The 13461-nt window shown below is 56.7% G+C and overlaps 1 protein-coding gene across 1 annotated transcript; it reads right to left on the bottom strand.

The window, feature by feature from the left end:
• Positions 1-6016: 6016 nt before the first annotated feature.
• Positions 6017-12757, bottom strand: ZIC5 (Zic family member 5; the record flags this gene model as incomplete). Its single annotated transcript, XM_082498437.1, has 2 exons — positions 11181-12757; positions 6017-6471 (listed from the first exon to the last, which is right to left on the bottom strand). The coding sequence occupies exons 1-2, from the start codon at positions 12499-12501 to the stop codon at positions 6017-6019; spliced, it is 1776 nt and encodes a 591-aa protein (XP_082354563.1). The 5' UTR covers positions 12502-12757.
• Positions 12758-13461: the final 704 nt, after the last annotated feature.

Below are 13461 nucleotides of genomic sequence, written 5' to 3'. Positions count from 1 at the left end.
TGAGTTATGCCATGTGGTCAAAAGGAGAAGAAGGGAGGTTGTTTCCAAGCTCATAAGACAAACGAGTTGCCTTTCATTGAACTACCCCAGAGCTCCTTTAAAACGAGGTTTAAATGTCACCTCCATGTTTTTAATGGACACAGGGCTTCAGGGGCGACCCTTCAAAGCGCCTTCGTAATAAACGACCCTTATTAAATATGTCTCTGCCTGGGAAAATCACTTGGCAGAGGAGAAAAAAAAAGGGGGAGCGGGGGTGGGGGAAGGAGAGACCCGGCGCTGCCGATGGAGCCCCGCCGCCGCCCCCCCGCCCCCCCCCCCCTCGCTCCAGCCGGGGCCGGGACGGAGCGGAGGAGCGCTCCCGGTCCCGCTCCGGGTGCTGCCGCCGGGCGGAGGGGGGGGATGCGGGGGGACCGGGGGCTGGAGGCTGGAAGCGGGGGGGAAGTGAGGAGGATACACCCGCCTTCCCCCCTCGTCCCAAACCCCCTTTTCTCCCCCCGCCCCCCCCCAAAAAAAAAAAAAAAAAAAGAGGCTGAGTGAAAGGTTGGGGTGTTTTCCTCCTGACTTCTTTTTGTCCTTAGGAGAGCGGCGTCTGCGAGTCTGAGCTGGGAAGTTACTGATTTGCAGGCTGCATGTTAAGGCAGCCCATGTAAGTAATTTCTGCGGGCATCCCGGCAAAGGAGAACAAATCGTTGACAAAGGCGAGCCCTTTCAATTCAGCAGCGTCGTTAGGGAAACCAAAAAGTATTCTTCCTATAATAAGTTCCACTTCAAAGGATTTCTCATTCAACGGTGACTGCTTCGCACTTTTATTAAGTCCGGGCTTTTTCACTTGGCGGAATCATCTGTTTGGTTATTTTTCATCGTGTTTATTTTTCACCATTCACACAGTACTTGTATTAAATAAACAAAGAACAATCGCTCTGCAAATAAAAGTGCTTAGGTGGGGAAAAAAAAAGGGGGGGGGGGCAGAAAAGGAGGAGAAGAGCTGGAGACGAAGCTTCTTCCCTGCTTATTTGTTTGTTTGTTTATCTGCTGAAGTTGGGGAGGGGGGCTAAAATAGGAGACGGGGGGTTGGGAGAGAGGCCAAAAAAATATGAGACGTTCTGATGAAGTGAAAATTGACTGCGCTAACACGGTATGAAACTAAAGGTCAATGCAACTGTATCTTAATAGAGTGTCTCGAATCGAGGTGGACTATTTTAAATGCAGCTTGCTTTTGCTGCGCTCATTGCCATAGCAATCCTAACGCTCCATGTTGATGTACCATAAAAGCAGTAGTTTGAATTTCAAAGAACCTGCCTTTGAACTTCTCCCTGCCTGATTAGGCACTTGCGTGGTGTGTGTGTGAATGCGGGAGCGTGGTTGTGTGTGCCGGCGGTACGCGGGATGCGGGGGGGAGCGGGGCAGCGCCCCGCCGGGGTTTGGGTGTCCGAGCCGGGGGGGTGGGGAGCGTGTGTGAGCGTGTGTGTGTGTATGTGTGTGTGCCACCACACTCTCTGCCCCCTTCCTGCTCTGCTCTACCTGGAAATAGTTTTCCGGGGGGTAGGGGGTGGGGGGGGCTGACGGGCCATCCTTTCCAGCGCTTTACAACTCACCGGCGACATCTCTCGCAGCACGAACCAGGCGGGGAAAAAAAAAAAAAAAAAAAAAAAAAACCAACCAAAAAAAAAAAAAACACAAAAAAATCCCAACCAGAAAATCCTTGGTTCTCCCTTACCACCCCCCGCAGAGCAAAGCAGCAACCTGCCCTGGGTGGGGTGGGTGGGGGTCCCTCTTTGCCCCGCACCCCCCGCCCATGGTGTGTGGGGATGCGTTGGGGGGCGGCATCCCCGCGGCTCTCTGCCGAGCGTTCCCCCGCTTGTCCATATCCCCCCCCGCAATGCCATTTCCCACACTCCCGAAATTTCTTAGCCCCTTCAAACTCCGCTACGGCCGCTCCAACCTTTAAGGGGCCGAGCGCCAGCAGCAGTGTGTGGCGAGATGTCTCCCAGCCCCGACTACAAAGGTAGATGATTTAAAGAGTGTTTGCTCGGACCACGTTTCGCCTAGGAAAAGATGAAGTCTTTGATGATGGCCAACTCGGTGTCAATAAGTGGCTTTCTTTGAGCCATATTCAGATGGGAACGTCTTGCTTGCCAATTGCCATAGAAATCTTAACACACCATGAAGATTGTCCAAGCGCCAAGCCTTCCGTTCTGGGCTAAATTACTTTGAAGTGGGGCAGGACGTGCACTGGTCAATGTTAACTCTATAGGGCGGGCAGGGAACACTAGGAGAGGGAGGTTGGGGGGGGGGGAAGGGGGGGGGGAGCAGAAAATAAGAAGGGGAAACTTGTTTTAGACACTCTATACAAGGTTCTGCTCATTGTCAGATATCTTTTATCTTTTATATTTCCCATGAATGATTCATGTCTCGGTGGCTTTGTGTCGCCCTCCTTTTCACAAGAAACTTCATTAGGGAGCTATAAGTTTTCCCATTGATTGGAGCCCTCATTTATGAGTGTTTTTCTGCTTCGTATGTTGGTTATTGTCATTCTGCTTGAAACAACTCTTTGCAACCTGTTTCACCTTTACCACATTTAACAAAACTGACTTAAAAAACACTCTAACCTTTTGGTGAAACTGTTCTTGACATTTTGACCAGTCATTTTCGAGCACTGGTAAATTACTGGGGGGGGGGATCATCGTGGGTTAGATTTATTTATTTTATTTTATAAAAAAAAAAAAAAAAAAAAGGAAAACAAAAAGGAAATAATCCTGGAGGATGCTGACACACGGCTGTGCCCGGAATCTTTCCAACAGCGGGTTTCACTCCGTTTTTCTCTCTCGGAAAGAGAAACGTGTGTTCGTACTCAGCTCCTGAAAACTTCCCCCCCACCCCCCACCCCCCTTCATTCCAGTGATCTCCTGACGTTATTTCTTGCCTGACCTGACTCTATTTCAGAATAATCTTCTGGCACACGGTTTTGCCACTATGTCTTCTGCTGAAGAGTAGTGCTATTTAACTCACTAGCGTCTGCAAGAGGAGACTGCCAGGAAGATATTTTTTTTTCCCCCAACAGAAATATTAACGTTTTAATTGATTGGATTTGATACTTTGATTAGCTATCCTTGAGAGAGATGAAGAATATCGTGCGTATAAATGCCTGACTTTTGTCTGTGTCTTGTCTATCTGTCTATCTGTCTGTCTTGTGCTTCTCTTTCCCCTGTGCATGGAAAGCCAGCAGCAGAGCACCCAGTCGGTCCATCATGAGGAGGCAAACCCCCAGTCCTGCGTCCCGTTCCCCCCGTGTCCCCCCCCTCCCCTGCCATTAGCCCGGATGACTTCCAGGGGCAAACACCCACGGGAGCGAAGGCTGGAGCCGCGGGGGAGTGGCAGGGGTGGCTCGGCCCAGAGCATCCCTCCTCCCTCTGCCTGGCTGCAAAACCGAAACGTACGTCCGAAGGAGAACCCGTTTTACCCACACGTTTCTCTGGGAAAAGCCGGGGTACCACAGCCGCCCCCAAATCTCCTGGTGCTGCTCCTGCCGCTCTGTGAGGCTGTGACTGTATCTGACTCTACCTACTGACCCTCCTGGGGGGGGGGGGGGGGGAGCCCTGTTTTGGTCTGTCTCTGCCCCTCGTCTGTCAGTAAGGCACATGCAATACATAGAAATAATATTTTTATTCATCTGCATGATAATATTTTTTTCTTTTTTATGGGGTTTACAGAGATCAAAAAATTTAAATTAGTATTATTTTTATTTAGGAGGTATCATGTGTCATAAAATTGGTGGGCAAGTGTGTGACCCTACGTGTAGCAAGTACATAAAAATAGTGATATATCCTCCCGAGCCATAGTTTATAAACCCTGCCATGTAGTAATGTATAGTGCAATCTGTTGTTGAAAAAAAATGCATAAATTAAAAAGTTCGTTTATAAATCAGCACCAAAATATCTCTAATAAGATTACATTACATAAATTATTCTTTAAAAAGTCCATACCTTACTTTATTATTTTCTATTTATTCAAATGGGCTTTGAAAAAACGAATAAAAAGCAAATCGAAGGAACTTTAAAAAATTATTTTCTATTCAAGTTTTCCGTTTGTTTTTAAAGTAACGCCTGCTTCTTTAGATCCAACACAACAATATGAAGACAACGTTTAAAGGCTTCCAGAGTGACAGCACCATGCACTGTACTAATAATATAATATCTCTATGAACTATACATATATATATCAGCACCAAGACACCGCACGGAGGACATGCAGGAAGAGTCTGTTTCACATTACATCGTTCATTCAAGTAAGCTGAAAAATATAATGATTTTTTTTTTTTTTTGTACAAACCACAGCATCATAAACAACAATCTATCACCAAAATTAATAAGAGAATTCTTTGGTGTGCTCTGTACTCTTCCAGGAAAAAAAAAAAAAAGAAGGAAAAAAAAAGGATGATGTCAGAAAATAAATTAATTCGACTGTACAAAATAATCGCGTTCACATACACGTTATTAACAATGACAAGACGACATCCACCATTCACGGCACACAAAACACATTTCCACAAGCCCTGGGGGAGGGGAGGGAGGCTGCCGCTTCTCCTCTCGGGGTCTCTGAGGAGGAATTAGTGCTCTTTAGTTTATTTGCGTCCCACTCCAGACGGACGGGCAGTGGGCCGGGGTGTCCCCCCTCCCGCCCCGCAGCCCCCTCGGCCCCTGGGCTGGGCCGCTGGGGGGAGGGGGGGGATATTTGGGGTGGGCACCCCGACCCCATCCCGCCTCCCCCCGACACCCCCCCGTTTCTTTCCCAGCAGCTCTGGTCCCCTCCTCCTAGGTGACTCTGCCTGGCCACCGCAGGGGGATGGTGAAAAGTAAGAGTGCGCGCAGGCACTGGCTCGGCTGGAGAGAGGCAATAAACCTAAAAAAAAATATAGATATCTATAAAATAATAATAAAAAAATAATCCCCGCGCCCCCCCTCCCCTCCGGTACTCGCCGGGCCTGGGGGGCTGCTCCCCCTCCCATCCACAAACTGGGGCTGGAGGGAGCTAGAGATAAAGTCTTCCTCTGCCAGACGAACTTTAAAAAATAAAATAATAACCAGAGTAATAATAACACCAAGCCCAAGAGAAGGGAAATTCGCTGTCAGTTTTTGTGTGTGTGTTTTTTTTTTTTTCTAAAAAAATGTATCACAGTATCGCAGTTGTGAAATAGCAGCGGGTTCCTTTTATTCTCCGGCTACGTTTTAGGAGCCATACGCACACAAACCGTGGAGGAGCGGTAAGGGAGTGCTGCATCTTTTGTCTTTCCGTCCCTAAATTGTTTTCACATGGTTACAGCTAAGGGAGAAAGAAAGAAGGATGAAGAGAAAATGCCGGGTGCGGGTGGGACCCCCGGACCCGGGAGAGAAACCAACAATTACAAAAGGAGCTGAACTGCGAGAGGGGAGGGGAAAAAAAATGCATTTATTTCATTTTATTTTAAGGGATGCGTAACCTGTCCTGGACCAGTTGGAACTTTCGGCAGGTGCTGCTTTACAGCCAGGAGGCCGCTGCAGATCTGGGGCTTTACCCAGGCTGAAGGGGAGGCGCTGGGGTGGCAGCTAAAGTATTTAAGAGCCACTCCAGGGGACAGCAGGGCTCTGCCAGCTCGCAGCCTTCCCCCGGCTCGCTCTCTTGTCAAGAGTAGTACGATATGGGCAGGGTGGGAGCCAGACATCTCCCTTGGCACCGTCCCCCTGCAAAGCGTGCGGCTCGGGTGGCTGAGGTGGCCAAGCGTGGCATTATTAATGCTTTTTCTTACCGAAAGAGAAAAGAAAAGGAGGGGGGGGGGGAAAAAAAAAAAAGGTCTGAGTCTCTTTAATTAAATTAGTTACCGTATAAACACCATAGGGTTTCGTACACGGAATAAATAGCGCGAGTCAAACCTGATGGCACTTCCACGCCAGCCCCCCCCGTGCCAGGCAGCTGCCGCCGCAGTCTGGGCCAGTGGGGCCGGGGCTGCCGGTGGCACGGCACGGCACGGCTCGGCACGGCCCTAAGGAGCCGTTCTGCCCCCCGAGGTCCTGTGGGGTTCATCCCCCTCGGAGGCCGGGGAGGCGTCGCGGCTGGAGGGGGTGCGGGGCCGGCGGGCGGCCCCCCCGGCCTGGCAGACGTACCACTCGCTGAGGTTGGTGACCGGCGGGGAGAGAGCGGCGGAGCGGCCGCGGGGCGGCTCGGCGGCCGGGTCGGGCTCGGGGGGCAGCGGGCCGTCGGGGGGCCCCGCCGCCGCGTAGCCCTGGGAGCCCGGCAGCGGGGAGGGCGGCGGGGATTTGCAGTGGATCTTCATGTGCTTCCGCAGGGAGCTGGGGTGGGTGTAGGACTTGTCGCAGCCGCGGATCTTGCAGTAGTAGGGCTTGTCGGAGGTGTGGACGTGGGAGTGCTTCTTGCGGTCGCTGCTGTTGGCGAACTTCCTCTCGCAGCCGTCGAACTCGCACTTGAAGGGCTTCTCCCCTGCCGGGACACAGCAACGGCACCGTTACCGGCGGGCGGGGGCACGGCCCTGCCCGCAGCCCCTCCGCAGCCCCGGGGGAGAGCAGCAGAGCAAAGCCTCCCCTTCCCTCCTTCTCCTTTTCTTTCCCCCCGCCCCCCTCCCCTCGCGACAGTCGTGACATGCCCGAGGCTTTCCGATTCACCCCCCCCCCTCGTGTTCTGCAAACTGAGAGTTGTGGCTGGCGATCCCCAAACCTGAAGGCTGGCGGCGGCCGGGCCCTGCCTTGTTTGCCCTCTGCCGCTCTCCCCTCGCACACGAGAAAGCTTCATTACCGCTCTAATGACCAAACCCAAACAAAAACCTCTCAATGGCTTTGCCTGCGAGGGCTGGCGTTTGCCGGCAGCCCTGGCTCGCCTGGCACATCTCCGATGTAATCCTTTCCCAATGGGGCACTGTGCTGGGGGAATAATTAGTTTTGGGGGAAATAAAAGTAACACCTGTTTAAGCATCACGATATATAGAGGCAGCAGCCAGCGGCACGTACTGGGAAGCTGCAGGCTGGGGGGACCAGCCCGGAGACTGGTGATGACAGTAGCGGGCTGCTGTTACCGCAGCTGGTTACCTCAGGCTAATTTGGGTCTAAAAAATCTCCGGGCGATCCATTTTAAGAGCTTTACGCATTGTTTAACTGTTAAAGGGGTTGTGAAAATCAGCCCGAGGCGGGTTTGCCTGGCGTACCTTTCACATACACACACAACCCCTTCCGCCCCTTCCGCTCCTGACATACCATACCCTGGGACATATATGTTCTCGCACATATAGCCGTGCCTCGGACCGACCCTTCCCCATAGTCCCCGAATCGGGCTGAGTAAATGCCCATTGCTGAGACCAGGGGAAAACAAAAAGTGCCGGATCTGCACACAGACTGGAGTTTCTTACAGCAACTTTTTCTTTCCCTCCAATGCTACACGTGAGCCCAGCGCAGGCAGACCTGCACCGATAATCCTAGTCACGACTATTGCGACTCGAGTTAAAAATGCTGGCTGCTTAGGCACGGCTGATGCGTGTCTTCAGATCTGTTTGTCTCTGAGCACTCAAAAATAACAACCACGCAGCTCTCTTGGTGGATATTTTCTAATTTTCACCAGGCGGTTTTTCCTGCTCCTTCGTATCATGTTTAGCAAAATAATAATGGAAAAATAAAACGATTTTTTATTTTTAAAAACTAGCTATTTCTCGGCTGTTACTATAGAAACGTGCCTCCGCAGCCTATTTACACGTCAACTTTTTCAATTAAAATCGGCTCACCTACCAGCGAAGCGGTAGCACTAGAAAGAGCAAGTTTATCCTTAAAAAGAAAAATACGGTAAAGATGGTAAGGAAACGTATCTCGTGGGTTTTAAGTGGAGTTTTCACGTGCACGGAAACCCCCGCACGCTCCCACTACCACCGAGATAAATCTCGAGTCACCTCGTTTGTTCGTTTTGGTTTTTTTTTTTGTTTGTTTGTTTGTTTGTTTGTTTTTTTTCCTGGAGAAATAAAGAGAATCTACCAAAGGTTTTGTGCCGGTTTGTATCTGTATTACCCCAAGGATGCTGGCTCACACCTCCCGTTGCCGGCAGTGGCCCGCAAAGCCCCCTGAGAGATGCTCCGACCCGCTGGACCAAACCGCGCCCCTCCCCCCCCCCCGAGGCTTTAGGGAAGTGCTTTTCCCCGTGGGCTCACGCGTGGGTCCTCCCCTCGAGGGATGCACAGCCCCCGGGAGGGTGACGGAGGAGAGGGTCCCCCTCTTTCCCGGCCCTTCGAGGGGTGCACAGCCCCTGAGTAGCTCCTCCTCGCCATCCTCCGAATCGCGACGATCCAATTCCACACAAATCAAGGAGCGGGAAAGGTCCCGGCGTGTCCCTGGCACGCTGACGAGAGCGTCACGTCAGAGTTTAACCATTTGTAGGTGGTTTCAACCCAAAGAAGGGGACAAGATGCCGGGCGCCGTCCTCCGACTCCTCCCGGCACCACCAGTGCCGACGGCGGGTGGGGGTGGATGGAGGGACTTTGGGATCACACTTTTTTTTAAGGTGGGGTGAACCGTCGGGAGGAAGCCTGGCGATCCTAAGCAGCGTCCCCGGCGAGGGGGCAGCGATTTTGCGAGAGAGGGGTTCCCCATAAGGATGCAGCCCCCACCGGGGGTGGGAACAGCGATTTGTCCCCAAAATAGGTCTGAGGCGCAGGGCGCGGTGTGCAGCTCCCGGGGTGATGCTTTCAAGGAAGGGGAGGGGGGGAACAAGCAAACGCCTCCTGAATTACCGACATACTCTTCTTCCTGCAGGATTACTAGAAACGCACAAAATCCCCTAATGATACAATTACGCAGTTATTATTCCCTCCCCCCGCCCCATGCCCATAATAAACGAATAGTTTGTAAATCTCTCCTGCTCCCAAGCTGCACATGACTAAATGAAAGCTGAGGCGGAAAAATTACAGTAATTAACCTGATAGGGAGGGGCAGAAGGTTTGGAATCCCCCGTCCACCCGAGGGCTGTGTGTGGGGAAAGACTCACGTCCCCCTTGCCCTCCCGTGGGCCCAGCTGTCATTCGAGGGGGGCTGTTGCCCCCCACCCCGAACCCCGAGGGCTGCTTTGTTGCAACGGCCCCTTCTGCGAGGAGATAGCCTTTCCCTATGGGCTCACGCGTGGGGAACCTCGAGATGTGCACAGCCCCCGGGGAGCTGCGGGTAGCCCCCCGGCTGCAAACTCCTCCGAATTTCCTTTCCAAGAGTCCATGTCCCACGCAGGGCCTCGGGGCAATGCTCGACCACAGCTCAGAGCTGCAAACTGTGCCCCATATGTGTTTACGTTTTTTGGGGGGGGCTCCTTTTCCCTCTGAATCCCTCTGCCTTCCCTTCCCCGCCCCCCACCCCCCCACCTCCGCCCTTCAAGCCTCCCCCGGACTCCTTTCCCCCACTCGGAGCTGGGATGGGGAAGTAGCTGAGGAACCCAGAAAGGTCCGCGGTGAAGTTTTGTTTTCCAAATCAAGCCAGATGGGGACGGCTAGATGACAAAAACACGGGCCTCCAGCATTTAACTCATTCCGCTGTGCCATTAACACAACAACAACAACCACCCCCTAAAATGTGTCAGTCCCCCCGCAGAAGAAATCTCCCCCGCCCCCCTCCCCCCCCGGCTCTAGGCGCAGAGATCTGGGCATCCTCAGGTCTCCGCAGCTACATATGGGCTCCTGCCTGACATATTCTGGAGATAAAAATCTATAATCCTTTCCGCCATGGGCCATTTGGTTTTACATCGGAACAACACGTTGCACGGTCGCCGCTTTTCTCTTCCCCAGCAGCACACAATAAATCAAGAAAGCAATTACGGCAACTCCACTTCCTTAAGTGTCCTCCGAGGAATAATATTTGTCTAGTACTATAAATCCCGGCTTGGTTCGTTTTCGGCAGAGTTTTTACACCCTGAGCGAAATGCGTATTTCGGGGGTGACGAGGAAGGAGAAGAAAGGGAAAAAGAAAAAAAAAAAAAAAAAAGAAAGAAAGAAAAAAGTCTTAAAGGCTCAAACGCACTCCGCGTCCTTCCAGGAGCCCCGCGCCGGGCCCGGCCTGTCCCCCGGGGCATCCCCCGGGGGTGCCGCTCCCTCCTCCCGCCGCTCCCGCTCCGCGAAGCCCCGCCGGGCAGCCGGGGCTGCTTTGAAGTTTCCTCCTCAGATCCGCAAAAAGAGGGAAGCGTCCTCCGGCCAGCGCCTTCCCCGCCCTGCGCCCTCCTCCCTGGACACCACCGGGGGCGGGAGCAGCCCGGCCAGCACCGGCATCAGGGTCAGTACCGGTAGCCCCGGTAGCACCGGCTGCCCCGGTAGCAGCGGCGGCGCTGGCAGCCCCGTTGCTCCCGGCAGCATCGGTAACTCTGGCAGGGGTGCACACCGGGCAGAATCGGTAGCGCCGGTAATAGGGGCAGCCCCGGCAGCGAGGGTAGCCCCGGTAGTAGGGGCAAGCCCCGTAGCGGGGGTAGCCCCAGTAGCGCTGGTCCCAGGGGCAATCCCGGTAACGGGGGCAGGCCGGTAGCCCCGGGCGCCGCGCCGCCGCCGCCCGCAGCGCAGGGGAACTGCGCCCCCAAGAGCCCCCATCTCCGCCGGGCCAAGCTCCCCCCGCCCGGCTCCGTCCCCACCGGCAGGAAAAGCAGAATCGGTATCGGTATCCTTCGGAAGGGGCGGGGGGGGGGGGGGGGGGGGCGGCCGCGCAGCTCTCCCCAGCCGCGGGGTGACCCCACTCCCCCCCCCGGGGGGTGCCCTGGGAGCGGAGCCGGCGCTCATCCTCTCCTCGCTCTTCCGCAGGGGCTGCTGCTTATCCCCCCCCCCGGGCTCGGCGTTATTTATTAATCGGTATATTCATCCGGCGGTGCCGGGGTGTGGGGAGGTGGGTGGCAGAGGGGGTGGGGAGGGAGCTGCCCAAGGTGCGGGGGGGTGGGGGCGTGGGGGGGGGAACACGTGTGTGCAGGGCAGAGGGGCCGGGTGCGTGTGAGTGTCTGTGTGTGCGTGGCCCGTGTGCTGCCGAATCACTTATTCATGAAAAAGTCACATGTCCGGCGGTGCGTAGAAGAGGAGGAAAAGAAGGGGGGAAATTAAAAAAAAAAAAAAAAAAAAAAAAAAAAAGAAAAAAGGAAGAAAACCCTTATAGAGCCGGCGAGCGGGCGGTAGGGAGGGGAGGAGAGGGGGGGACACCCACCTGTATGAGTCCGCTTGTGGATCTTGAGGTTTTCGGAGCGGGCGAAGACCTTCCCGCAGCCGGGGAAGGGGCAGGGGAAGGGCTTCTCTCCCGTGTGCACTCGGATGTGGTTGATGAGTTTGTATTTCGCTTTGAAGGGTTTGCCTTCGCGGGGACACTCCTCCCAGTAGCACACGTGGCTGCTCTGCTCGGGCCCGCCGACGTGCTCCACGGTGACATGGCTCACCAGCTCCTGCATCGTGCTGAAAGTTTTGGAGCAAGGCTTCCTCCCGCCCGGTGGCGGCGGCGGAGGAGGAGGAGGAGGCGGCTCCCGGTCGATCCACTTGCAGATCAGCTCTTGCTTGATGGGCTGCCGCATGTACCGCAGGAAGGCCCCGGCCGCCGCCGCCGCCGCCGCCGCCCCGACGTGGCCATGGTGGTGGTGGTGGTGATGGTGGTGGTGGTGGGGATGGGGGTGATGAGGGTGCCCGTGGCCGGCCGCCGCCGCCGCCAGGCTGAGGTTGACGGAGCCGTAGCCTTGCAGCGCCGAAGAGGAGGCGGAGGCGGCGGCGGCGGCCCCGTAGTGCGCCTCGGCGCGCCCGTAGAGCTCCCCGGCGGCGGCCGCCAAACCCAGGCGCATCTGCCCGTTGAGCGGCGGGTGGCGGCCGGCGGGAGCGCCCTGCTCGCCGGGCGGCGGCGGCGGGGGAAAGGCGGCGTGCGCCCCGTCGGCGGCCCCGTAGGTGCCGGCGGCCGAGATGAAGACGCCGTGGGGCGGCGGGTGCGGGAGGTGGGGGGAGCTGGCGGGCGGGTGCTGCTCGCCCAGCGCCCCGTGCACGGCGGCGGCGGCGGGCAGCTCCCGCCGCAGGAGGAAGTCCCGGCCCGCCGCCCCCCCCGACGGGTAGCCCGGCAGGGCGGCGGCGGGCGGCGCGTAGGCGGCGGCGGCGGCGGTGGTGGCTGCGGCGGCGGTGGCGGCGGCGGCCGCGGCGGCGGTGGTGGCGGCGGGCGCGGCGAAGGCGGCGGCGGCGGCGGTGAGCGCCTCGGGCGTGAGCTTGAGGGCGGCGGGTTGCGCCATGTGCTCGGGTCCCAGCGGCGTGAGGGCGCCGCCGGGGTCTCCGCCCGCGTCCCCGGGGTGGAGGTGGGCCGCGTGGTGGGGGTGGACGTGGTGGTTCCCCAGCCCCGGGAAGCCTGTCATGTTCTGGTGAGGATGGGGCTGAGCCGCTGCCAAATCCGCTAATCTCAGTGTCGGGTTCCTCTTGCTCAAAGGGGGCTCCATAACGACACAGCCAAGCCCATCTACGCTCGCTGTTGTTATTTTTTTCCCTCTACCCGCCTTCAAAAACATGTATATATTAAGCGGCTCTTTAACTTCTTTTGTCTGCGCTCCTAACTCCGCGCATCCCCGGCCCCGCTCTGCCCGCCCGCGATTGGCAGAGCCCTCACCACACTTCGGCGGCGCGGTGGGAAAGACGGCTCGGACACCGCACCGGAGGGATTGGACGGATCACGATGATTGGCAGCGGCTGGGGCGCCGCGATTGGCTCCCTTTCAGGCCGCCGGCGCAGCGGGGATCCGCCCCCGCCGCCCCCCCCCCCTTTCCCCCTTCCCCCCCTCCCCACTCTCCCCCCCGCACCCCACCGCGGCGCCCCCCCCTCGAAGTTGCACTTGCAAAACTTCGTGCGGGGCCCGACGGGGCGCACCCGCCGCCCCCCCCTCCATCCACACCACACACCCCCCCGCCGGCAGCGGGCAGCAGCGGGCAGCGGCTGCCGCTTCCCCCCAGGGGCTGGACGGGGCGCCCGGCTCGGAGGCGCTGCGCCGCCGTGTTTACGTTCGCGGGGCTGCGGGATTTCTCTCCTTGCCTCGGAGCAACCCACGCGTGGGGCTGCTGTCGGGCTCTGCGCTCGGTTTCCTTCTCTTTTCTTAACCCACCCCCCCGCCCCCCTTCATCCGTGAGGCGGGAAAGCACGCCCTGGTGCAGCACACCCACACGCACACACCCACGCGGGGCCGCGACTGTGTGTACTCATGCCCAAGGCGGGCCGTTGAAGCAACACTAGGGGAAGGCAGCCAACGTTTTCCTAAAAAGAAGGCGGCGGGGGGGGGGAAGGGAGGGGGGATTCCTTTCCTTAAAAAGTAAGTGAGTAAGCAGCCGAGGGGGAATCACATGTTTAAGGAGAACTTTTGGGAGACTGGGTTCGCCGCCTCCTTGGGGGTTTCCTCCCCCCAAGGTACCCCGCAGCCCCTTCCAGGGCGCCCCGTCGGGAGAGCCGCCCCCCCACCCCTCGAAGCTTTGGGATGCCGT

This window comes from Vanellus vanellus (genome assembly GCF_965231255.1).
Source record: "Vanellus vanellus genome assembly, chromosome: 1".
Classification (NCBI taxonomy): domain Eukaryota; kingdom Metazoa; phylum Chordata; class Aves; order Charadriiformes; family Charadriidae; genus Vanellus; species Vanellus vanellus.
This window is presented reverse-complemented; position numbering and strand designations above follow the sequence as displayed.